General features: G+C 40.7%; 2 protein-coding genes across 2 annotated transcripts in view; both read left to right on the top strand.

The window, feature by feature from the left end:
* Window positions 1–27,607, top strand: part of LOC133630269 (divergent protein kinase domain 2A) — a 482,954-nt gene that overhangs the window by 172,334 nt on the left and 283,013 nt on the right. The window lies entirely within an intron of this gene.
* Window positions 1–27,607, top strand: part of LOC133630270 (homeobox protein Mohawk-like) — an 88,718-nt gene that overhangs the window by 49,496 nt on the left and 11,615 nt on the right. The window contains exon 5 of the mRNA XM_062021751.1: window positions 1,890–2,255. Coding sequence (XP_061877735.1) covers window positions 1,890–2,255 — 366 coding nt within the window. The remainder of the gene's footprint in view (window positions 1–1,889; window positions 2,256–27,607) is intronic.

Raw genomic sequence — 27,607 nt, 5'->3', positions numbered from 1 at the left:
CTGTTTAACTTGTTTATGTAACGCAATATTAAGGTGGAAAGTGTTTCAATTTGATAGTAAGATGTTTATTGAAAAACGATTTTTGCGCACTATTTCAATGGATGTTTTGAGGACTTAAAATGGCTGCCAGTCGTGAATTAATTTATTATTTTTGAAATAGTTTCAACACTCAGAAGTATTTGTTTGATGCTAGTACTGTATATTTGTGTGAAGCTAATATTTGCATATTATGTATTACATTTCAGTATGTTATTTGAATCACATAGCTTATACGTTTGTCATTGTGTGTATTTCAGTTTAAAAAAATACAAATAACAGTCCAGTGCAAGACAAAAGTAAAGATAGGAAAAGACAAAGCAAGATCAACAACAATAAAGAGCCTAAATCAGGGGTCGGCAACCCGCGGCTCTAGAGCCGCATGCGGCTCTAGAGCCGCATGCGGCTCTTTAGCGCCGCCCTAGTGGCTCTCTGGAGATTTTTCAAAAATGTATGAAGAATGGAAAAAGATGAGGGGAAAAAAATCTATTTTTTTTAGTATGGTTTCTGTAGGAGGACAAACATGACACAAACCTCCCTAATTGTTGTAAAGCACACTGTTTATATTAAACATGCTTCACTGATTTGAGTATTTGGCGAGCGCCGTTTTGTCCTACTAATTTTGGCGGTCCTTGAACTCACCGTATAGTTTGTTTACATGTATAACTCTCTCCGACTTTCTAGGGCGTGTTTTATGCCACTTCTTTTTCTGTCTCATTTTGTCCACCACACTTTTAACGTTGTGCATGAGTGCACAAAGGTGAGTTTTGTTGATGTTGTTGACTTGTGTGGAGTGCTAATCAGACATATTTGGTCACTGCATGACTGCAAGCTAATCGATGCTAACATGCTATTTAGGCTAGCGATATGTACATATTACATCATTATGCCTCATTTGTAGCTATATTTGAGGTCATTTAGTTTCCTTTAAGTCCTCTTAATTAAATGTATATCTCATGACACATGTAATATGGCTTTTATTTTTTTGCGGCTCCAGACAGATTTGTTTTTGTATTTTTGGTCCAATATGGCTCTTTCAACATTTTGGGTTGCCGACCCCTGGCCTAAATGGATTCATCTGCTTTGGAACTTTAGACGTCTTGGATTGTTTGTTAGCTGTCTGCCTGTGTGTGTAGTTAGTATGTTCCAATAGCAGCAGAAGTGCACTTTTTGGAGAGCTGTATTATTTTCAGTTTTGTGCCCAAGGGACTGATTTTATTCAACACTATATTATTATTTATACACCTATAGTGATCACAGAGACAGGTTGTTTTTGTGTTACTGTATATATTTGTTTTTCTGAAAAATCCCACTTAATATACTTTGGGTAACAACAGTCAATATTTTTTTTAAATTTTTTTTTTAGGTGGGTAACAGTCAATATTTATTTATTTATTTTATTAAATTTTTTTCTTATAAAACAAAAGTGAGCTTTTGTTAAACCAAATATTGTGTTTTTTTTCCATATACAACAACCTATCTGGATTCGATAAGGAATCGGTTCGATAAGAGGATTCGATAATGGGCTCGAACTCGATAATTTCTTATCAAACATCATCCCTACCCCTGATCCAGTGGGTCAGAAGTGGTATCTTTAGGAAGGAGATTTTTTCCCCGTCATGAGAACCTAGAGCTTCAAAACTGACCGTTTGAGCACCTCTTCTCTCAAAAGTGAGATGACATTATCTGACCCCGCTAAAAATCCCGTTTTCAGTTCAAACATTCAACTACGGTTTGCATTCAAACTCTTGAGCATTGTTCAAAGGATGCAGCTCTTAAATGGTGTGCAAAACCCAGAAGGAGTGCAAAGATAAATGGTGTATTGATATTACTTGACAAATGTATGCTTCCAGACGGGGACAACCCTCAGAGGAGCCAGAGCGTCCCCGGGGAGCTGACCAAGCCCATGTACCAGAGTGTCATCAAGAAGGAGGGCTCGGCCATGATGGGCATGGCCATGGGCATGACCATGGGAGCCGGCCTGCGCTCGGCCACCGACGCCGCCTCGCTGGCCGACGACTACGTGTCCCCGCCCAAGTACAAGAGCAGCCTGTTGCACCGCTATCTCAACGACTCGCTGCGCCACGTCATGGTGGCCAACGCCGTCATGGACGCTCGCAAGCGGAACCACTCGGGCTCCTTCAGCTCCAACGAGTACGACGACGAGCTGCTCTCGCCGACCTCCTCCGAGGCCGAGGCCAACTTTGTTTATCGCGCTGGTAAGGAGCCACGTTTTCTCGCATGTTTAACTCCATGTCCCTTCCGTCTGCACACGCTGTTTGACTCCTTGCAGCTGCTCGGTTGTTCCCCCGCCTGTTAATCACACTCACATCCCATCTCAACTTCTTTTATTTGATACGGCGCTTGTGTGGAGGAATGCGGTCTTCATAATGCAGTTATGAGTCCCAGCAGCTCCCACACACACACACATTGGAAACCACACAGTAGACAAGGAACTCCCCCCCAGCCAGCTCCTCCACCAAGCCAGACACAACACGGCTGAGTGGAACATCCCAACACTACCGTTTGGCCTCTTTTTCACACGTCCTGTACCCTTTACAAGTCATTAGTGAGCAACAATCCCAATTTTGCTCGACGGTAGATTGACCTACAAGTTATTGCCATTATTTTTTTGCAGACCAAATAAACCCCTGATGTAATGACAATAAATAATCATGGAAGTTTACCATTTCAAATGCAATTAAAGCTGCAAGCAGCGTTGGTCGGGTCCGCATTTTGGCAGGTGCTAGTCCTAATTAGATCGCAATTTCCGCCAGTCCTGATGTGTGTAAAAAGTTTGGTGAGTTTTGAAGTATTTTAAGGGGGTCAAATTACAGCGCAAAGAGGCAAAAATGTGTGTTTTTATGAAACTTTTGTTTTGAAGGGGTGATTGCCAACTTACTGTTGATTTTTGCTGAAGGATGTCAGTGTATGAAATGTAGCTCTAAGTGAGACCTACATAGAGGTTTTTGTTTCATGTCTCTACAATATTCGTACTGGGAGTTAGAGGAAGTTGTGTCTGTGTTTTTTTCCTAGGTGCTGCAGCACAGGGGTTCTTTTCTTTGAAGGCTCGTAAAATCAAAACCGTAGCACTTATTACAACGTTTTCGCCAACTTTTAATCAGAAGGTTTCAATCTCTCTCCTGTAGCAGTTTGAAGCCGAAACGACAAACGCGCTCGGAGGAGATAATGTTTGATGTTTGGTGACCAGTTTTAACAAAAATTTTGTTTTGAAGGAGGGATAGCAAACTTACTGTTGATTTTTGCTGAAGGATGTCAATCTATGAAATGTAGGTCTAAGTGAGACCTACGTAGAGGTTTTTATTTCATGTCTCTAAGACGTTCCTATCGGAAGTTACAAGCAGTTTTGTCTGTGTTTTCCTCTAAAAAGCAGTTTTGTCTCTGTTTTATTCAAAAATTGCGCTAGAGCGCATTTTTGAGTTTTAGGGTTCGGTTTTTTATTTAGATCGCAATTTCCACCAGTCCCGATGTGTGTAAAAATTTTGGTGAGTTTTGAAGTATTTTAAGGGGGTAAAATTACAGCTCAAAGAGGCAAAAATTAGTGTTTTTAGTCATTTTTTGTGTTGAAGGGGAAATTGCCAATTCCTGTTGGTTTTTGCCCGAGGATGTGAAATTATGAATTGTAGGTCTAAGTGAGACCTACGTACAGGTTTTTGTTTCATGTCTCTACGACCTTCCTAGTGGGAGTTACAGGCAGTTTGTTTTATTTTTTTCCTAGGGGGCGCTAGAGCGCATTTTTGATTTTTGGGGTTTGGTTTTTTTACTAAAATGTGCTGTCACAGTTTTTGTATGTGTGTATAAAATTTGGTGAGTTTTGAAGCATGTTAAGGGGGGCACTCCCTGGGGGAGTCCTTTGTACAGGGTACAAGGGCAGACCCTAATTAAAGCTGCAAGCAGCGTTGGTCGGGTCCGCCTTTTGGCAGGTGCTAGTCCTAGGTGTCCCAATACTTTTGTCCAGTGGTAGTCCTGAGTGAGACCTACATAGGAGGTTTTTGTTTCATGTCTCTACGATATTCGTACTGGGAGTTAGAGGAAGTTGTGTCTGTGTTTTTTTTCCTAGGTGCTGCGGCACAGTGGTTGTTTTCTTTGAAGGCTCGTAAAATCAAAACCGTAGCACTTATTAAAACGCTTTCGCCAACCTTTAATCAGAAGGGTTCAATCTCTCTCCTGTAGTAGTTTGAAGCCAAAACGACAAACGCGCTCAGAGGAGATAATGTTTGATGTTTGGTGACCGCTTTTTAAAAAAAATTAGTTTTGAAGTGGGGATATCAAACTTCCTGTTGATTTTTGCTGAAGGATTTCAATCTATGAAATGTAGGTCTAAGTGAGACCTACGTAGAGGTTTTTGTTTCATGTCTCTAAAACGTTCCTACCGGAAGTTACAAGCAGTTTTGTCTGTGTTTTCCTCTGAGAAGCAGTTTTGTCTCTGTTTTATTCAAAAATTGCGTCGTTTTGGGGTTCGTTTTTTTTTTAGATCGCAATTTCCACCAGTCCCAATGTGTGTAAAAATTTTGGTGAGTTTTGAAGTATTTTAAGGGGGTCAAATTACAGCTCAAAGAGGCAAAAATTAGTGTTTTTAGTCATTTTTTGTGTTGAAGGGGAAATTGCCAACTTCTTGTTGGTTTTTGCCCGAGGATGTGAAATTATGAATTGTAGGTCTAAGTGAGACCTACATACAAGTTTTTGTTCCATGTCTCTACGACCTTCCTAGTAGGAGTTACAGGCAGTTTGTTCTTGTTTTTTTCCTAGGGGGCGCAAGAGCGCAATTTTGATTTTTGGGGTTTGGTTTTTTTTTACTAAAGTGTGCTGTCCCAGTTTTTCCATGTGTGTATAAAATTTGGTGAGTTTTGAAGCATGTTAAGGGGGGCAAAGTAGTGCGCAAAGCTGCGGAATAATAATCAACCTTACAATTTCAATAGGTTCCTTTGTACATGTGAACCCTAATTAAAGCTGCGAGCAGCGATGGATGGGACCGACTTTGACGGCACATAAAATCCAAACCGGAGCAGTAATTAAAACTCTTTCGTCAACTTTTAATCAGAAGGGTTCAATCTCTCTCTTGTGCTAGTTTGAAGCCGACACGACAAACGCGCTCAGAGGAGATAATGTTTGAAAAAAGGGGACCGGTTTTTACAAAACTTTTATTTTGAAGGGGTAATTGCAAACTTCCTGTTGGTTTTTGCTGGGGGTTGTCAATACATGAAATGTAGGTCTAAGTGAGACCTACATAGAGGTTTTTGTTTAATGTCTCTACGACATTCCTACTGGAAGTTACAGGCAGTTTTGTCGGAGTTTTCTTCCTAGGAGCAGTTGTGTCTGTGTTTTCTTCCTAGGGGGCGCTAGAGCGCAATTTTGAGTTTTGGGGTTGGGTTTTTTATTAGGTCGCAATTTTCGCCAGTCCTGATGTGCGTGTCCAGTTTGGTGAGTTTTGAAGCATGTTAAGGTGGTCAAATTACAGCTCAAAGCGGCAAAAATGACTATTTTTACTAAAATGATGTATTGAAGGGGAAATTGCAAACTTCCTGTTGATTTTTGCTGAAAGATGTCAAATCTAGGTGTAAGTAAGACCTACATAGAACTTTTTGTTTCATGTCTCTACGGCATTCCTATTGGAAGTTACAGGCAGTTTTGTTTGCGTTTTTTCCCTAGGGGGCGCTAGAGCGCAATTTTGTGTTTTGGGGTTTGGTTTTTCTATTAGATCGCAATTTTCGCCAGACCTGATGTGTGTGTCAAATATGGTGAGTTTTGAAGCATGTTAAGGGGGTCAAATTACGGCTCAAAGAGGCGGCGGAATAATAATAAAACGTTACAATAACAATAGGGTCCTCTGTCCCAAACATTGCGGTCCCTAATTACCGTATTGTTCCGACTATAGAGGCGCACTTAAAAATCCTTTAATTTTCTCGAAACTCGACAGTGCGCCTAATGTACGGAATAAATTTGGTTGCGCGTACCGACCTCGGAGCTGTTTTATTTAATACATGGTGAAAAAACAAGTGTGACCAGTAGATGGCAGTCACACATAAGAGATACGTGTAGACTGCCATATGACCCAAGTAAACAACAGCCAAAATTGTTACACACGGCGCTCAAAAATCTCTCAAAATGTTTAAGTAGGACTTTGGTAAGCTATGAAGCCACACCACTTGATGGATTGTACTGTGCTTCAACATAGGAGTATTATTCATCATCATCATCGAACGAGTAGGGGTGTATCCCTTTATGGAGGATACCTGTGCGTGACTTTGTTTAACGTGGGGAGACTGGTGCACAGACAGTCACCACACCATCCTTGACAGAAATCGGGTCAGGGTCCAGTGGCATGGAGTCCAAGACGACTGGGGACCCTTTTCTGCTGCAGCCTTCTTCCGCCATTGCAGCTGTTGTGGTAGTTCTTACATCTATCGTCTTCCGCCTGCTCCGCCGTTGAGGTCTTCACCGTAACTCTGGCTAGGGGGCAGTCAGGTACTAGGCCTTTGCCAAGGACCAATGGGGTAACAGTAGTAAAGGGGTTAACCTCCGAGTGCCCCAAGACCCCATAGAGGAGCCTCCACTGCCGGATGCACTTTAACGTCATGCCCAGGACATAGGAGTATTATTATGGTGTGTGTATAAGGTAAGACATATTATCTGGCGTTTTGTTTCGCAATATTATTCAAAAGCAACTTTTCTTACCTTCTGGTACCTGCTGATCTGTATTTGGGATCTGCATAAGTCCTGAAAACTAGCGCGCGTCCGCCCTTTGTAGTCCGTGCCGACGCCCGTAGTCGATAAGCTTCTTCCTTTTCTCTATCTTCTTGTTATGTGACATTCATCCTCCACTGTTGCCATTTCTAATATAAAGTAGTGTAAAGTTCTTACTTATATCGGTCAGTAAACTCGCCATGAAAGCGCTAAAACATACCGGTGTGGTGAGTTTACATTATTCACCCAAGGAACTTTAGTTGGTAGAGAGTTCCGGTCGGACGTTTTTTCACGGGACACATTTCCGGGCGTTGTTGTTGTTGCACTAGTGAGCCACGGATGAGGAGATGCTGCTCCGTTGTTAATGTCATTAAAACAGTTAGCGCCATGTTGAAGCACAGTACAATCCATCAGGGGGTGTGGCTTCATAGCTTACCAAAGTCCTACTAAAACATTTTGATCGATTTTTGAGCGCCGTGTGTAATGTTCTATCTTTTCAATGGAACGTATAAAATGTTGGTGTTGTCTACCTGAGTCATATTGCAGTCTACACACATCTCTTATGTGTGGCTGCCATATACCAGTCACACTTATCAATTAACCATGTACCAAATAAAATAGCTTCGAGGTCGGTAAGCACAACCAAAATGATTCCGTACATTAGGTCAGTGTTTTTCAACCACTGTGCCGCGGCACACTAGTGTGCCGTGAGATACAGTTTGATGTGCCGTAACCATGTAATACTCTTTCATATCAGTAGGTGGCAGCCGGTAGCTAAATGCTTTGTAGATGTCGGAAACAGCGGGAGGCAGTGTGCAGGTAAAAAGGTGTCTAATGCTTAAACCAAAAATAAACAAAAGGTGAGTGCCCCTAAGAAAAGGCATTGAAGGCTGTGCAGAGCGAAACTAAAACTGAACTGGCTACAAAGTAAACAAAAACAGAATGCTGGACGACAGCAAAGACTTACTGTGGAGCAAAGACGGCGTCCACAAAAGTACATCCGAACATGACATGACAATCAACAATGTCCCCACAGAGAAGGATAAAAACATACTAAAATATTCTTGACTGCTAAAACAAAGTAGATGCGGGAAATATCGCTCAAAGGAAGACATGAAACTGCTACAGGAAAATACCAAAAAAAAGAGAAAAAGCCACCAAAATAAGAGTGCAAGACAAGAAGTAAAACACTACACACAGGAAAACAGCAATAAACTCCAAATAAGTCAGGTGTGACAGGTGGTGACAGTACACCTACTTTGAGACAAGAGCTATAGTGATGCATGCTTGGTTATGCTTTAAAGTCATATCCAACACTTGCGACAACGACTTTTTACTGTCAGCTGAGTTTCGTTTTTTAATGATTTCTCCTGGTGGTGTGCCTCCGCAATTTTTCAACGCAAAAAACGGTAGCACGTATCAAAAATCCGTACAGACAGTTTAATCAGAAGGGTTCAATCTCTCTCCTGTAGCAGTTTGAAGCCGAAACGACAAACGCGCTCAGAGGAGATAACGTTTGATGTTTGGTGACCGGTTGTAACAAAAATTTTGTTTTGAAGGAGGAATAGCAAACTTCCTGTTGATTTTTGCTGAAGGATGTCAATCTATGAAATGTAGGTCTAGGCAAGACCTAAATAGAGGTATTTGTTTCATGTCTCTAAGACGTTCCTACCGGAAGTTACAAGCAGTTTTGTCTGTGTTTTCCTCTGAGGAGCAGTTTTTTCTCTGTTTTTTCCAAAAATTATGTAGAGCACAATTTTGAGTTTTGGGGTTCGGTTTTTTTTTTAGATCGCAATTTTTCAACGCAAAAAATGTGCCTTGGCTCAAAAAAGGTAGAAAAACACTGCATTAGGTTATAAGGCGCACTGTCGAGTTTTGAGAAAATGAAAGGGTTTTTAGTGCGCCTTATAGTCCGAAAAATACGGGAGTTGCCTTACACTTTCAGTTCGTAAGAGACCCAGAACATTCTTCAAGACACAACCTTTCTCCTGGCACATTCTTTTGTACAATTCCTGCCTGCGGATCAATGGGGACCGGTCAAAGCCGAAGTGGCGTGCCTGGCAACCGGGGGGCGGGGGGCTTGCGGGGGTCTATCAGTGAACGCCGCGTTATCTGTGACTACAGAGGGCAGTCAGACGTGGCAGGAGATGGAGGGTGTAGATTTACCCCAATGGAAAACTAAACTTCTGCTGGCTTGAAATACCTCACACACACGCCTACCATTCACAAGCCACACACACACAAGGTCCAGTACAAACACACACCTACAGTCCAAAGCCTTTGGGGAATTTCATTGAAGGCAAGGAACAGTAGAATTCCATCACACATGCCAGGGGCTCCGTCCAAATGAGCCTTTAATGGCATATTAAATGGCAGGAATCTGGTGTTTTTCTTCTTGCTCCGTGCTAGATTCCGCCTCGTCCGGTATCGTATAGATCATTATTCCCTAAATAAGTCCCGACGTACCTGCCAGAGGAGACTGATTGATCTTGGTCAGACGTATTACACAAGTCTGACACGAGGATACGTGGCCAGAAGTTCTCTCTTACAGACTGAAACACAGAAGCCTGATGGTGAATGGAGTGCAAGCGAGCCACTGATGTGGAAAAGTCCAGAATGTTGGCGGTCGCTATTATCAGCAATAATAACCACCATGTCGCGGTCAACTTCCTATGTAGGACGCGGCGTGTCGACTTCAAAGGAAGAACGGAAGACCAGTCGTCATTGGAAGGAGATAAAGAAGTCCTCAGACCTGTGAGTGCTGGAAGTGTAGATGTAGTTCTCGCTTGATTGACGATTGTGATTATGCAGAAGCCAAAAACGTCTTTCTCATGAACGTACTCGAGTAATTCTGGTCACCACAATGTGGAGTCCTTTGGGGACGGTGGGAAGAACTGAAGGGTGGCAAGAGTTCTAACCGTCACTCTTGCGGAGATGTGTTTGTTTATAGGCAGCTCATACCGACCTGATGCTTTCTCAACCCTCAAACAATCGGGTCACGGCATTCCCAGATGCCTGCGGGGGAAAACTGAAGTGTTTCCAAGGTAATCAAAAAGGTTAACCAACGAACGAGATTTCTCTACAGAATTTCCTCTCTGGTCAACAAAAGCACCTTGAGGATTCTGGCGGGAACTCTCGTTCAACCCTTTTTCGATTATGCATGCACCTCCTGGTACCCTAGCACCTCCAAAACCCTCAAATCTAAACTCCAAACATCTCAGAACAAGCTAGTCAGGTTACTTCTAGACCTCCACCCCAGATCCCACCTCACTCCTACCCACTTCTCTAAAGTGGGCTGGCTCAAGGTGGAGGACAGAGTTAAACAACTTGCACTGAGCCTAGTCTATAAAATCCGCTACACCTCCCTGATACCGAAGTACATGTCAAACTACTTCCTTAACGTAAATGACCGCCATAACCACAACACCAGGGGGGGCTCCACTAACCACGTTAAACCCAGATTCCGAACTAACAAAGGTCTTAACTCATTCTCTTTCTATGCCACATCAATGTGGAATGCGCTCCCAACAGGTATAAAAGAAAGGGCATCTCTATCCTCCTTCAAAAGTGCACTAAAAGTTCACCTCCAGGCAGCTACAACCCTAAACTAACACCCTCCCCTGATTGCTAATAATCAAATGTAAACAATCAAATGCAGATACTTTTTCTTATGCCTTCTGATCTCTCTCTCTCTCTCTCTCTCTCTCTCTCTCTGTCCACTACTTGATGTCCATATCCTACCCCCCCCCCCCTCCACACCCCTGATTGTAAATAATGTAAATAATTCAATGTGATTATCTTGTGTGATGACTGTATTATGATGATAGTATATATGATAGTATATATCTGTATCATGAATCAATTTAAGTGGACCCCGACTTAAACAAGTTGAAAAACTTATTGGGGTGTTACCATTTAGTGGTCAATTGTACGGAATATGTACTTCATGGTGCAACCTACTAATAAAAGTCTCAATCAATCAATCAATCCAGTGTAGGCAGCGAGCTACTGTATGTGTACAACACCCGGTGCACTTTGACCGGGAGGAACACAAACGAGGTCCACCACTGTAAAACGAGGCTTCGTTGGACTGAACTGATGACGCTTACACTTGGAGCCCACGCGGTTCGAACATAACGTTCCAGTCGAAAGTCAACAAAAAACAAGCCTTGAAATGTGTTGCATTAGTGGTATGCTATAGTTGATATGGTGAAAGTCACAGCGCGCTGAAAACAAACCGTTTGACCAAACAACCTCACAGTCGGGCTGCAGATATAGATCATTTTAGTCATTGTGTAATCCAGAGGTAGCCAAACTACAGCCCGGTGTCCAAACAAGGAAGGAGTTGAACTTTCACATACTCTTAATAACCAATTATGATATACATTAATTGTATATATATATATGAATAATTATATACACACACACACACACACATATATGTATATATATACTTGTATGCATAGACACATACACATGCATATACATACACATATATACATATATCTATACATTAGAGATGTCCGATAATATCGGTCTGCCGATATTATCGGCCGATAAATGCGTTAAAATGTAATATCGGAAATTATCGGTATCGTTTTTTTTATTATCAGTATCGTTTTTTTTGTTTGTTTTTTTTAATTAAATCCACATAAAAAACACAAGATACACTTACAATTAGTGCATCAACCCAAAAAACCTCCCTCCCCCATTTACACTCATTCACACAAAAGGGTTGTTTCTTTCTGTTATTAATATTCTGGTTCCTACATTATATATCAATATATATCAATACAGTCTGCAAGGGATACAGTCCGTAAGCACACGATTGTGCATGCTGCTGGTTCACTAATAGTACTAACCTTTAACAGTTAATTTTACAAATTTTCATTAATTACTAGTTTCTATGTAACTGTTTTTATATTGTTTTACTTTCTTTTTTATTCAAGAAAATGTTTTTAATTTATTTATCTTATTTTATTTGATTCATTTTTTAAAAAAGTACCTTATCTTCACCATACCTGGTTGTCCAAATTAGGCATAATAATGTGTTAATTCCACGACTGTATATATCGGTTGATATCGGTATCGGTTGATATCGGTATCGGTAATTAAAGAGTTGGACAATATCGGCATATCGGATATCGGCAAAAAGCCATTATCGGACATCCCTACTATACATACATAAAAAATATACACATATATACATATACATACATAAAAAATATACACATATTTACATATACATACATACACATGTATATACATATACATACATACACATGTATTTACATATCCACATTTATATATATATATATATATATATATATATATATATATATATATATATATATATATATATATATATATATATATATATATATACACATACGTATATACATATACACATACATATATATACACATTTAAGTATAAATATACACACAGACACACACACATGTATATATACACATTTATACATAGACACTTACTGTATACACATACACATGTATATACATACACATATATACATATACACATATCTATACATACATATACACATATATACATATACATACGTACACATGTATATACATAATATACATATACACATTCATATATATATACATCAATCAATCAATCAATCAATCAATGTTTATTTATATAGCCCTAAATCACAAGTGTCTCAAAGGGCTGCACAAGCCACAACGACATCCTCGGTTCAGAGCCCACATATACATATACACATATATATATACAAACATATACACATTTACGTTACTTTCCATATTTTTTAAGCCCACTACGGCCCCCAAGTCAAAAGGTTTGTACACCCCTGACGTATATTTTTTAAATCTTGCAGAGGAGAGTATATTTACAGCTAAAATTCACCAAATGAAGTATTTCATATATATATATATATAACATATATATATATATATATATATATATATATATATATATATATATATATATATATATATATATATATATATATATACATATATATATGTATGAAATACTTGACTTTCAGTGAATTCTAGCTATATATATATATATATATATATATATATATATATATATATATATATATATATATATATATATATATATATATATATATATATATATTTTATTTTTATTGTTTTATTTTTATTTTATTTTATTTTTTTATTTTTTTAAATTGTATTATACATATAAATAAAATATTTGAATTTCAGTGTTCTGCAGGCTATCCAGTACATGGCAGTATTGTCCTGTTTAAGAGTGTCACAACATTGCTGTTTACGGCAGACGAACTGCTTTACGGTAGACTAAACATGACTGCTGTTGTTGTGTGTTGTTACCGCGCTGGGAGGACGTTAATGAAACTGCCTAACAACAAACCCACATAAGAAACCAAGAACTCTCTCTCCGTGTTGTGCACTCTACTCTCTAAAAGCCGCAGATGTTATGACGTCATTGGGCGGGCAAGCTCTTTATATTGTGGGAAAGCGGACGTGAGAACAGGCTGTCCCCACTCAGGTCCGCATTGAGCTGGAGGGGGCGTGGCCTCCAGCTCCGGCTGAATACCGGGAGTTTGTCGGGAGAAAATCTCTGCCGGGAGGTTGTCGGGAGAGGCGCTGAATACCGGGATTCTCCCGCTAAAAACGGGAGCGTTGGCAAGTATGGTTTTAGGTAACACTGCATTGAGTGCTTTGGTATTTTCATACAGTTTTCCATGTAGAACAGGGGTCACCAACGCAGTGCCCGCGGGCACCAGGTAGCCCGTAAGGACCAGATGAGTCGCCCGCTGGCCTGTTCTAAAAATAGCTCAAATAGCAGCACTTACCAGTGAGCTGCCTCTATTTTTTAAATTGTATTTATTTACTAGCAAGCTGGTCTCGCTTTGCCCAACATTTTTAATTGTAAGAGAGACAAAACTCAAATAGAATTTGAAAATCCAAGAAAATATTTTAAAGACTTGGTCTTCACTTGTTTAAATAAATTCATTAATTTTTTTTACTTTGCTTCTTATAACTTTCAGAAAGACAATTTTAGAGAAAAAAATACAACCTTAAAAATGATTTTAGGATTTTTAAACACATATACCTTTTTACCTTTTAAATTCCTTCCTCTTCTTTCCTTACAATTTAAATCAATGTTCAAGTAAATGTTTTTTTGTTTATTGTAAAGAATAATAAATACATTTTAATTCAATTCTTCATTTTAGCTCCTGTTTTTTCGACGAAGAATATTTGTGAAATATTTCTTCAAACTTATTATGATTAAAATTCAAAAAAATGATTCTGGCAAATCTAGAAAATCTGTAGAATCAAATTTACATCTTATTTAAAAGTCTTTTGAATTTCTTTTAAAATTTTTGTTCTGGAAAATCTAGAAGAAATAATGATTTGTCTTTGTTAGAAATATAGCTTGGTCCAATTTGTTATATATTCTAACAAAGTGTAGATTGGATTTTAACCTATTTAATCAAAATTCTAAAATTGTCTTACTCAGGAAAAATTACTAATGATGTTCCATAAATTCTTTTTTTAAGTTTTTCTCTTCTTTTTTTCGGTTGAATTTTGAATTTTAAAGAGTCGAAATTGAAGATAAACTATGTTTCAAAATTTGATTGTCATTTTGTTCGTGTTTTCTCCTCTTTTAAACCCTTCAATTAAGTGTAAATATCATTAATTATTAATAATAACATAGAGTTAAAGGTAAATTGAGCAAATTGGCTATTTCTGGCAATTTATTGAAGTGTGTATCAAACTGGTAGCCCTTCGAAATTAATCACTACCCAAGAAGTAGCTCTTGCTTTCAAAAAGGTTGGTGACCCCTGATGTAGAACAAGCTGGTGGTACAAGAAATGAATAGCATACATATACAGTGGTACTTCGGGATAGAAGCGCCCGAGCTGGAAAGTTTGTACAACAGCCATCTTAGCTTGGTCGACCACCGCTGGTTTTCACTTCCGGGAAGAAGTCACGTGTCGGAATAGAAGCTACAGACACCTGCTTTGAGTAAACGCCTGGGGCCGTACTTATCAAGCTTCTTAGAATTACTCCTAAGAAGTCTGCTAAGAGTTGACTTAAGAGTAAATAAATTCTTCGCTGAAAGCTGCACTTAAAAGTTAGTTATCAAGCGTCTTACTCACACTTTCAGCGAAGTGTAGGACTGAATCTTAAGTGTCACACTCAGAGCTGAATTACGACATTACTATGTGCCGTAAACGCAATTTTAGGTGACGTCATTTCTGTGTCCATAGAAATGACCAATCACGGAAGGGAATCCGTTGTCTAAGAATAAAGAAATATCTTGGAAATATTTAAGTGGACAATGGGAGTGTATATTTTGACAATAAACTACAAAATAATACAAAACAAACTAGTCCCCGCCGGCACTCACGCTACCGCTCCCTCTTTTCTCTCGCCCACACACTCACTGACGTCACTCACCTCACGGCCACACACATACGCTACTGTCATAACATTTTCTTTCCAATTCATTAATTAGGCAACTAATTTGAAACTGGTGTGGGTGGCTCTATATATACTAGCCCACTGCAGACACATGCAGAAATCAACAAGGAATTGAAAAGTATTAAATCTGTGACAAAAATAATATCCGCTCTGTCTAAACGATACCGTTTGATCAGCTGCTCGTCATCAAAAAAACAACAACATTGTTCCGTTCCCTGAACGTTCGCGCACGTCTCTCTCGCCTCAGTGCCACCCCCTGCTGGAAACTCCTAACCACTTAAGACACCTCTGAAGGTCTCTTAAATATTGTGGAGAGTAGGAGTGATTCTTAGACTTAAGAACGTTGATAAAAAGCTTTTATTCTTAAGTTTGAGAGTAGGACTAAATTTCGCAAATTCTCAGGACTTAAGTGAAAAATGACACTCTAAGAAGCTTGATAAGTACGGCCCCTGGTATTTATTCTCTGCAGTCATGAAATGCCCATCGCAGCAGTATTTGAACGTGGTGACAGGATCATCCGCGGTGGTTTACTTTAGTGACTCATGTGCCGTGAGGCGACATGACATAAACCCTGATCTTCTTCATCATGATAGTCTGCTGTTTGTCTGCGTTCCAGGGCCCTCGCCTTGACGACATATTTACTCGCTCTTGTCTTCCCGATACACGGGCGCTCTGATTACTCTGTTTACTCGCACCAGTGTAAACACGGCGACAGCCGGCCGCTGTTTCAACAGAGGAAATGTGCCTTTTAGCATCTAACTCGGACTAATTCCTCACTCCTGTTCCTTGAAGCCCCCTTGACAAGGTGACGTCTGCCAGACACACACAGCAGCAACGTAGTAAAGTGTATAACGAGGTCATTGTTGCTCAGTTGTGTCCGTCCAATGTCTCTGGCGGGAGGACTACAAGGACAAATATCAAAGTCCAGTTGGCAGTATCTGCCTTTGACGATGTTCAACATTACAGATCTTTGAGGAAGTCTGAGCTCCAGCCAGCCCGGAGGCATCTGTGGTCCCTCGGTGCCGCGTCTCGCAATCAGGACTCCGTTGGTTTGAAATGAGAAAGCGCATCATTAACGCCTGCGGGGTTGGGTGTGAAGTCCAAGCACATCCAGCAGTTTGGAGTCAGACTTCAGCAAACGTTACCTCATGAACACAATGTGTGTTCCATCCCCGGACCTTTAATGACGGTAACCCCTGACTCATCTTCTTCTGCCTGAGACATCCAAAAGTAATTACAGTGATCGGGTCCAGTGTTGACCTGCGGTCACAGGTTAGTGGTGAGCACATGGGCCGTGAGATGTTTGAGTGGAAATCTGTTCACCTCATCGCTGTTTTTGGATGTTTTGGTTTGGAATTGTGTTCAAGTCGTCGGAAGATTTCTTGTGATTGGCAAAGTTCCCTCAACGTTTAATTTTGACTTTGGCAAAAAGCAACAGGGATCTTCCTTTCTGCGTTAAAATTCATTTTAGCTAGAAACAAAATACAATAGTCTGTTCCCAATGAATATGTTTACCCGTTACTTACTTTACTCGTTACTTCTAGACCTCCACCCCAGAGTTACTTCTAGACCTCCACCCCAGATCCCACCTCACTCCTACCCACTTCTCTAAAGTGGGCTGGCTCAAGGTGGAGGACAGAGTTAAACAACTTGCACTGAGCCTAGTCTATAAAATCCGCTACACCTCCCTGATACCGAAGTACATGTCAAACTACTTCCTTAACGTAAATGACCGCCATAACCACAACACCAGGGGGAGCTCCACTAACCACGTTAAACCCAGATTCCGAACTAACAAAGGTCTTAACTCATTCTCTTTCTGTGCCACATCAATGTGGAATGCGCTCCCAACAGGTATAAAAGAAAGGGCATCTCTATCCTCCTTCAAAACCGCAATAAAAGTTCACCTCCAGGCAGCTACAACCCTAAACTAACACCCTCCCCGGATTGCTAATAATCAAATGTAAACAATCAAATGCAGATACTTTTTCTTTTTCTTATGCCTTCTGATCTCTCTCTCTCTCTCTCTCTATGTCCACTACTTGATGTCCATATCCCCCCTCCCCACCCTGCACTGCCTCTCTAGTTCTTCACTCTAACGTTCCTCATCCACAAATCTTTCATCCTCGCTCAAATTAATGGGGTAATCGTCGCTTTCTCGGTCCGAATCTCTCTCGCTCCATTGTAAACAACGGGGAATTGTGAGGACTCCTTCTTTCTGTGACGTCACGCTACTTCCGGTATAGCCAAGGCTTTTTTTTTTATCAGCGACCAAAAGTTGCGAACTTTATCGTCGTTGTTCTCTACTAAATCCTTTCAGCAAAAATATGGCAATATCGCGAAATGATCAAGTATGACACATAGAATGGATCTGCTATCCCCGTTTAAATTTAAAAAATTCATTTCAGTAGGCCTTTAACCTCCCAATGTTTTGGACTTCGACTTAGACTTCCTTTTTATTGTCATTCAAATTTGAACTTTACAGTCCAGATAAGAACGACATTTCGTTACATTAACTCATGGTAGTACAGGATAAAAAAAGCAATAAGGTGCATATATAAATAAATAAATAAATAGGTTACTGTACAGATAAATATATTGCACTTTTTCCTATGCATCCACGTTTATGGATGTATGTTATATTGTCTTTTTTATTCCAGCGAGTTAATCCATTTTGGGGGGAATTGAGGGGATAATTATGATGCGTTCAAACTGCGTTTATAAAGAACAATTACAGTTAGCTGCTTGCACAATTCCCCTTCCAGCTGTGCTCTCCTAGAACAGAGTGGTATATATGAAGGTACATGCCGAGACGTATCTACAACAGGAAGTGCACCCACTTGACATCGCACCAACTAGAAATGGAGCACACCATTTTGCCTTGACCATGAAAAAAAAACACTCTAAAAACCTTGACAAATCAAAATAAAAGAAGATAAACCTATTCAAATACTGCCAAGGAATTCATATTGTGTATGTTTATTTAAAGAAAAAAATAAACCTTAGTTAAAAATGTAAGTTTGTGTAAAAATAAGTATATTTTCACAATATGGTGATCATTTTGGTCATAATAACCATCCACCCATCCATCCATTTTCTACCGCTTATCCCTTTCGGGGTCACGGGGGGTGCTGGAGCCTATCTCAGCTACAATCGGGCGGAAGGCGGGGTACACCCTGGACAAGTCGCCACCTCATCACAGGGCCAACACAGATAGACAGACAACATTCACACACTAGGGACCATTTAGTGTTGCCAATCAACCTGTGCATGTCTTTGGAGGTGGGAGGGGCCTATCCCCAGGTGCAGGTCTTTGGAGGTGGGAGGGGTCTATCCCCAGGTGCATGTCCTTTGGAGGTGGGAGGGGCCTATCCCCAGGTGCATGTCTTTAGAGGCGGGAGGAAGCCGGAGTAGAACCCACGCAGTCACGGAGGAGAACATGCAAACTCCACACAGAAAGACCCCGAGCCCGGGATTGAACCCAGGACCTTCGCATTGTGAGGCAGACGCACTAACCCCTCTCCCACCGTGCTGCCCCACAATAACCCCGATATATGAAATATTCACATCTCTACGGAAGACCGTGTCACACGAAAGGTGGGGTGTACCAGAACCAAGGTCCCACAGTACTAAAGGAAATGTGATCCATGCCAAAGAACATGTACTGACTTTCTTTTCAAGTTTAGCCCAACTCAAACCTTTTTCGTCAAACATTCTTCAGCCGGCACCCAATTAGCAACTAGACGCCCTTCATAATCACTTCTTGTTCCGAGTCCACCAAATCAGACAATGTTTGAAGCTTGTTTTCAACATGTAGGCCAGGGGTCACCAACGTGGTGCCCGCGGGCACCAGGTAGCCCGTAAGGACCAGATGAGTAGCCCGCTGGCCTGTTGTAAAAATAGTAGCAGCACTTACCAGTGAGCTGCCTCTATTTTTTAAATTGTATTTATTTACTAGCAAGCTGGTCTCGCTTTGCCCGACATCTTTAATTCTAAGAGAGACAAAACTCAAATAGAATTTGAAAAAATCCAACAAAATATTTTAAAGACTTGAACTTCACTTGTTTAAATAAATTCATTAATTGTTTTACTTTTCTTCTTATAACTTTCAGAAAGATAATTTTATAGAAAAAATACAACCTTAAAAATGATTTTAGGATTTTTAAACACATATACCTTTTTACCTTTTAAATTCCTTCCTCTTCTTTCCTGACAATTTAAATCAATGTTCAAGTCAATTGTTTTATTTATTGTAAAGAATAATAAATACATTTTAATTTAATTCTTCATTTTAGCTTCTGTTTTTTCGACGAAGAATATTTGTGAAATATTTCTTCAAACTTATTATGATTAAAATTCAAAAAAATTATTCTGGCAAATCTAGAAAATCTGTAGAATCAAATTTAAATCTTATTTCAAAGTCTTTTGAATTTCTTTTAAAATTGTTGTTCTGGAAAATCTAGAAGAAATAATGATTTGTCTTTGTTAGAAATATAGCTTGGTCCAATTTGTTATATATTCTAACAAAGTGCAGATTGGATTTTAACCTATTTAAAACATGTCATCAAAATTCTAAAATTAATCTTAATCAGGAAAAATGACTAATGATGTTCCATAAATTATTTTTTAAAATTTTTTCAAAAAGCTTCGAATTAGCTAGTTTTTCTCTTCTTTTTTTCGGTTGAATTTTGAATTTTGAAGCGTCGAAATTGAAGATAAACGATGTTTCAAAATGTATTTGTCATTTTTTTTCGTGTTTTCTCCTCTTTTAAACCGTTCAATTAAGTGTAAATATCATTAATTATTAATAATAACATAGAGTTAAAGGTAAATTGAGCAAATTGGCTATTTCTGGCAAGTGTGTATCAAACTGGATGCCCTTCGCATTAATCACTACCCAAGAAGTAGCTCTTGCTTTCAAAAAGGTTGGTGACCCCTGGTGTAGGCCATTACTACCACACCTTTTAAAGTACCAGCTTGTCTATTCATCTTGGTTCCTGCTGAGATGTAAATAAGAAGCTGAATAACAGCTCTTACTGGAACCAGTTTATTGGGTTGTCTACAAATTAGAGGACACACTAACCCGAGTCACTGACGTTCCACTCGTGTGTTCCACACTTAATTATTCATCCGGACCGCCGTGGAGCTCGACCCAGTCTTGCCTGATTGCAGCAACTTCCAGTTTACACCTTATAATGTCTTTATTTCATCTTTGTGTCTTATCTTTGCACTTCTAAAGCCCGCTCAGCTGCTCCTCGTCGTCATGGGAAAAGCCGCCCACTCGTACTTTTTCCCTTTGAGGCAACATATAATTTGGGGAGAATTGACACTTGGGTTACTGGGGATGATCTCACCAGAGGCTCGCCGCACGTAGCAAATACAAAAGTGGGCCTTTATTTGCGGTCCTAATGCAACGGCGTGTTTATTGTCGCTAACAACGGCGCCACATGAGAACCAGGACAGAACTCGCCCCAACAGGTGGAACCTCATCCTCTCTTTCATTTGCATTAATTCCCCCCCTCATTTTCCGGAGGTTTTGCCCTCTTTAGGCGCCTCCCAGCATCCCCCCCCCCCCCCCCGCAGGGATGTTAAGCGAGCTGGTATTTTTGGACCTCCAGCCTCATGCCAGAAACCATCAGACTTCTTAGCTTTCCCTTTCGCTGTGCCGTGAAAGCCGAGCTCGTAGGCAACAACAGTGTTCAGGAGAAATGAAACATCACCGACCAAAGTATTTATAGTCTTTGGCGTAGCTTTAAAATATCTGACTTTTAGATGTTTTAGGCACGGAGACTTGGAAGGTTTTTTTCCGGGCCAGCGGCGGGTACCTGGGTTCAGCAGGAGAATAAGGAGGGCCACTTCTTATCGCCCCAGTTTGAAGGAAACATTTAAGAAGTTAAAGGTCTACTGCGGGGATAGCAGATCCATTCTATGTGTCGTACTTGATCATTTCGCGATATTGCCATATTTTTGCTAAAAGGATTTAGTAGAGAACATCGACGATAAAGTTCGCAACTTTTGGTCGCTGATTAAAAAAAGCCTTGCCTGTACCGGAAGTAGCGTGACGTGACAGGTTGAAGGGCGCCTCACATTTCCCCATTGTTTACACCAGCAGCAAGAGCGATTCGGACCGAGAAAGCGACGATTACCCCATTCATTTGAGCGAGGATGAAAGATTTGTGGATGAGGAACGTGAGAGTGAAGGACTAACGTATCTTTTTTCGCTCTGACCGTAACTTAGGTACAAGGTCTCATTGGATTCCACACTCTCTCCTTTTTCTATTGTGGATCACGGATTTGTATTTTAAACTACCTCGGATACTATATCCTCTTGAAAATGAGAGTCGAGAACGCGAGACGGACATTCACAGTGACTTTTATCCCCACGACAATACATCGGCGAAGCACTTTAGCTACGAGCTAACGTGATAGCATCGGGCTTAACTGCAGATAGAAACAAAATAAATTAAAGCTGCAAGCAGCGTTGGTCGGGTCCGCATTTTGGCAGGTGCTAGTCCTAGGTGTCCCAATACTTTTGTCCAGTGGTAGTCCTGAGTGAGACCTACATAGAGGTTTTTGTTTCGTGTCTCTACGATATTCGTACTGGGAGTTAGAGGAAGTTGTGTCTGTGTCTTTTTCGTAGGTGTCGCGGCACAGTGGTTCTTTTCTTTGAAGGCTCGTAAAATCAAAACCGTAGCACTTATTAAAACGCTTTCGCCAACTTTTAATCAGAAGGGTTCAATCTCTCTCCTGTAGTAGTTTGAAGCCAAAACGACAAACACGCTCAGAGGAGATAATGTTTGATGTTTGGTGACCGCTTTTTAAAAAAAAATTGTTTTGAAGTGGGGATATCAAACTTCCTGTTGATTTTTGCTGAAGGATTTCAATCTATGAAATGTAGGTCTAAGTGAGACCTACGTAGAGGTTTTTGTTTCATGTCTCTAAAACGTTCCTACCGGAAGTTACAAGCAGTTTTGTCTGTGTTTTCCTATGAGAAGCAGTTTTGTCTCTGTTTTATTCAAAAATTGCGCTAGAGCGCAATTTTGAGTTTTGGGGTTCGGTTTTTTATTAGATCGCAATTTCCACCAGTCCCAATGTGTGTAAAAATTTTGGTGAGTTTTGAAGTATTTTAAGGGGGTCAAATTACCACTCAAAGAGGCAAAAATGAGTGTTTTTAGTCATTTTTTGTGTTGAAGGGGAAATTGCCAACTTCCTGTTGGTTTTCGCCCGAGGATGTGAAATTATGAATTGTAGGTCTAAGTGAGACCTACATACAGGTTTTTGTTTCATGTCTCTACGACCTTCCTAGTGGGAGTTGCAGGCAGTTTGTTTTTGTTTTTTTCCTAGGGGGCGCTAGAGCACAATTTTGATTTTTGGGGTTTGGTTTTTTTACTAAAGTGTGCTGTCCCAGTTTTTCTATGTGTGTATAAAATTTGGTGAGTTTTGAAGCATGTTAAGGGGGGCAAAGTGGTGCGCAAACTGCGGAATAATAATCAACCTTACAATTTCAATAGGTTCCTTTGTACAGGGTACATGCGGACCCTAATAAACCCCTGACTGGAAGGATAGACAGAAAATCAACAATACTATTAAACCATGGACATGTAAATACACGGTTAATGCTTTCCAGCCGGGCGAAGCTTAACAAGGCTGTTGCTAACGACGCCATTGAAGCTAACTTAGCAGAGCTATGCTAAAATTATTAGCTATTCACCTACGCCAGCCCTCATCTGCTCATCAACACTTGTGCTCACCTGCGTTCCAGCGATCGACGGCGCGACGAAGGACTTCACCCGATCATCCGTGCGGTCGGCGGCTAGCGTCGGATAGCGCGTCTGCTATCCAACTCAAAGTCCTCCTGGTTGTGTTGCTGCAGGCCAGCCGCTAATACACCGATCCCACCTACAACTTTCTTCTTTGCAGTCTTCATTGTTCATTAAACAAATTGCAAAAGATTCACCAACACAGATGTCCAGAATACTGTGGAATTTTGCGATGAAAACAGAGCTTTTTTGTATTGGATTCAATGGTGTCCGAATACTTCCGTTTAACCATTGACATCACACGCATACGTCATCATACATAGACGTTTTGAACCGGAAGTTTGGCGGGAAATTTAAAATGTCACTTTATAAGTTAACCCGGCCGTATTGGCATGTGTTGCAATGTTAAGATTTCATCATTGATATATAAACTATCAGACTGCGTGGTCGCTAGTAGGCCTTTAATCTTTGTGGCATTTTCCAGGAAAGTACCTGACTGATTTGAATTCGTGTACGACTGAAATCTTCCATTAAACAACTCATGCCGTTATTTGTAAAAACAGCCTTCCTGTTCTTCGACACATCGTACTGAAAGTGTTCTACTTCTTAAGTGCAATGACAACAAAGTTCCATTCCGGTCGATGATGATTATTTTTTAACAGTGCAGTTGAACGTCACATTTTGTCAAAGATGAATTAATCTTTACAGCAGATGGTCGAGTCATTGACGACTTGTACAGAACTGTTTTACTGAATCACGAGCACTGATGCTCAGCCAGTTTCTGAGCTAGCACACTTTTGACGAGTGACTCAAAAAAAACTTGAGTCAGGGAAGAAAGGAGTCCCGCTTCCCATCAGCAGTCTGCTGGATTCATAGCAGTAACATAACAATTTAGTCCTTAAATGAAATAGTGAACATACTAGACAACTTGTCTTTTAGTAGTAAGTAAACAAACAAAGACTCCTAATTAGTCTATGCAGTAACATATTGTGTCATTTATACACCTATTATTTTGTACACATTATGAGGGACAAACTGTAAAAATGTATTATTAATCTACTTGCTCATTTACTGTTAATATCTGCTTATTTTCTGTTTGAACATGTTCTATCTACACTTCTGTTCAAATGTAATAATCACTTATTCTTCTCTTCTTTGATACTTTACATTAGTTTTGGACGATACCACACATTTAGGTATGGATCCGATACCAAGTAGTTACAGGATCATACATTGGTCATATTCAAAGTCCTCATGTGTCCAGGGACGTATTTACTGACTTTATAAACATAATATGAATACTTTTTTTTTTTTTAAACGGTAAAAAATATCGATTTAATCATAGTAGTATCAACTAAATACGCTCTTGTACTTGGTATCATTACAGTGGATGTCAGGTGTAGATCCGCCCATGGCGTTTGTTTACATTGTGACACCAGTGAGCTATTGTATCCTCCTACGGTGTGTAGTGAAGCATGTTTAGCTATTCCTCGTCCTGCAGTGATAATGATAATTGTAAGAAACTCACTTTATTTGTCGCCATGGAGGCCAGGATTAGTGATTCAGAAGTAGCTAAAACACTGTGGATGGATGTTAGCTGCTAGCTAGATAGCCATGTTTTAAAGTTTCAGTTTCAGTTTTATAGCTTCACATTTATTGTTAGTTTTTAAGCCAAAGTGCGTCCATTGTGTTTGCTCCTCTGCTCGTACAAAAAAAAAATGGTACCAGTGTTTTTCAGAGGCAGTATAGTACTGGATTTAAATGATTAGTAGCGGTATACTGTACAACCCTACTATGCACTTTAGCCACCAGATGGCAGTAGAGTGTTGAATATCTTAAAATGTGTTTTGTGGCAAATTACTACTTTGACCACAGCGCCAGTTGCTATGTAGAGTGGCGCTTTCCATCATTTTCAGCAGAATGCATTGCATAATGATTAACCAACCCCCCGCCCGCCATGTGAATCCCTTCCCTACCGTAGATCCCTAGCAAGCTAGCATCTCTGATAGCTCGCTAGCAGCTAGTGATGCTGATTGCTAACATGAATACAAGACTAATGTCCAAGAAACTTTATTGTTGTCGCAAGTTGTTGGTGACGAACCCCAAGATGCAAAGAAGGCAGGCTTGGTGCAGGAAAACATGATTGAATGTCCATAAAATAAGGCAAAACACAAACCAGGAAACAGGCACAGGGAACAGGAACCAGCAAACAGGAAAACAAGAAACTAGGAGCTAGGAGACAGCAAACTGTAAATAGCAATTGGGAACTAGCAAATAGGAACAGCTTATAGCAAACAAAGACATCAATCAATCAATCAATCAATCAATGTTTATTTATATAGCCCTAAATCACAAGTGTCTCAAAGGGCTGTACAAGCCACAACGACATCCTCGGTACAGAGCCCACATACGGGCAAGGAAAAACTCACCCCAGTGGGACGTCGGTGAATGACTATGAGAAACCTTGGAGAGGACCGCATATGTGGGTAACCCCCCCCCTCTAGGGGAGACCGAAAGCAACGGATGTCGAGTGGGTCTGACATAACATTGTGAAAGTCCAGTCCACAGTGGATCCAACACATCAGCGGGAGTCCAGTCCACAGCGGGGCCAACAGGAAACCATCCCGAGCGGAGACGGGTCAGCAGCGCAGAGATGTCCCCAACCGATGCACAGGCTAGTGGTCCACCCGGGGTCCCGTCTCTGGACAGCCAGCACTTCATCCATGGCCACCGGACCTATGCAACTCCCCCTCGCAAGGGACAGGGGAGAAGAGGAGAGAAGAAAAGAAACGGCAGATCAACTGGTCTAAAAAAGGGGGGGTCTATTTAAAGGCTAGATTATACAAATGAGTTTTAAGATGGGACTTAAATGCTTCTACTGAGGTAGCATCTCTAACTGTTACCGGGAGGGCATTCCAGAGTACTGGAGCCCGAATAGAAAACGCTCTATAGCCCGCAGACTTTTTTTTGGCTCTGGGAATCACTAATAAGCCGGAGTTCTTTGAACGCAGATTTCTTGTCGGGACATATGGTACAATACAATCGGCGAGATAGGCTGGAGCTAAACCGTGTAATATTTTATACGTAAGTAGTAAAACCTTAAAGTCGCATCTTAAGTGCACAGGAAGCCAGTGCAAGTGAGCCAGTATAGGCGTAATATGATCAAACTTTCTTGTTTTTGTCAAAAGCCTTGCAGCCGCATTTTGTACCAACTGTAATCTTTTAATGCTAGACATAGGGAGGCCCGAAAATAATACGTTACAGTAATCGAGACGAGACGTAACGAACGCATGAATAATGATCTCAGCGTCGCTAGTGGACAAGATGGAACGAATTTTAGCGATATTACGGAGATGAAAGAAGGCCGTTTTAGTAACACTCTTAATGTGTGACTCAAACGAGAGAGTTGGGTCGAAGATAATACCCAGATTCTTTACCGAGTCTCCTTGTTTAATTGTTTGGTTGTCAAATGTTAAGGTGGTATTATTAAATAGATGTTGGTGTCTAGCAGGACCGATAATCAGCATTTCCGTTTTCTTAGCGTTGAGTTGTAAAAAGTTAGCGGACATCCATTGTTTAATTTCATTAAGACACGCCTCCAGCTGACTACAGTCCGGCGTGTTGGTCAGCTTTAGGGGCATGTAGAGTTGAGTGTCATCAGCATAACAGTGAAAGCTAACACCGTACTTGCGTATGATGTCACCCAGCGGCAGCATGTAAATACTAAAGAGTGCAGGGCCAAGAACCGAACCCTGGGGAACTCCGCACGTTACCTTGACATAGTCCGAGGTCACATTGTTATGGGAGACGCACTGCATCCTGTCAGTAAGATAAGAGTTAAACCAAGACAAGGCTAAGTCTCGACAAGTATTAGCGACATCGACAGGTAGCGATGACAATCACATCGACAATCATGTTTTCCTGCACCGAGCCTGCCTTCTCTGCATCTTGGGGTTCGTCACCAACAACTTGTGACAGAATACTCCAGCCGAACACGAACCCCGCGGAGATCTCGATGGCAGAGAGGCTTAACAATGCTTTAACACATTGATGGCCGAATCCAAAAAAAGCTTTTCCTCTTTTTGTAATTCCTCCCATCCATCCCTGTCCTGTGTTGGCTTCTCGGGGGAGGTCTGGGATCCGTCCCTTGAGGGGGGGGCTATGAGTAGCTGTGCAGCTGGGGAGGCACAGCTACTTCTCTACCCAGTGTGGTTGGAACATTCTGTCACAAAGTGTTGGTGACGAACCCCAAGATGCAGAGAAGGCAGGATTGGTGCAGGAAAACATGATTGTCATTGTAGTACTTGTTGCTGTCGATGTCATAACTACCTGTCCTTGTCGCTGTCGTCATAGCGGTAAGCTGTTCCTTATAGCTATTTTATGTAGTTTGCTTTCTCCTAGCTTCTTGTTTTCCTGTTAGCCAGATCCTGTTAGCCGTTAGCTATTTCCAGTTTTTCTGTTTTCTGGTTCCGGTTTCCATTTTGCCTGTTCCTAGTTCCTGGTTGTCATGTCTGCGTGATCATGTTTTGTTTCGGTTATGTTCGGTTTGGTTTTTGGACCCTTTGTGCACTCTTGTTTGTTTTGTTTCCATGACAACCCATTAGTTTTCACCTGTCTCACGTTTTTCACTCGCGCACC

Source organism: Entelurus aequoreus, linkage group LG15 (genome assembly GCF_033978785.1).
Source record: "Entelurus aequoreus isolate RoL-2023_Sb linkage group LG15, RoL_Eaeq_v1.1, whole genome shotgun sequence".
Lineage (NCBI taxonomy): Eukaryota > Metazoa > Chordata > Actinopteri > Syngnathiformes > Syngnathidae > Entelurus > Entelurus aequoreus.
This window is presented reverse-complemented; position numbering and strand designations above follow the sequence as displayed.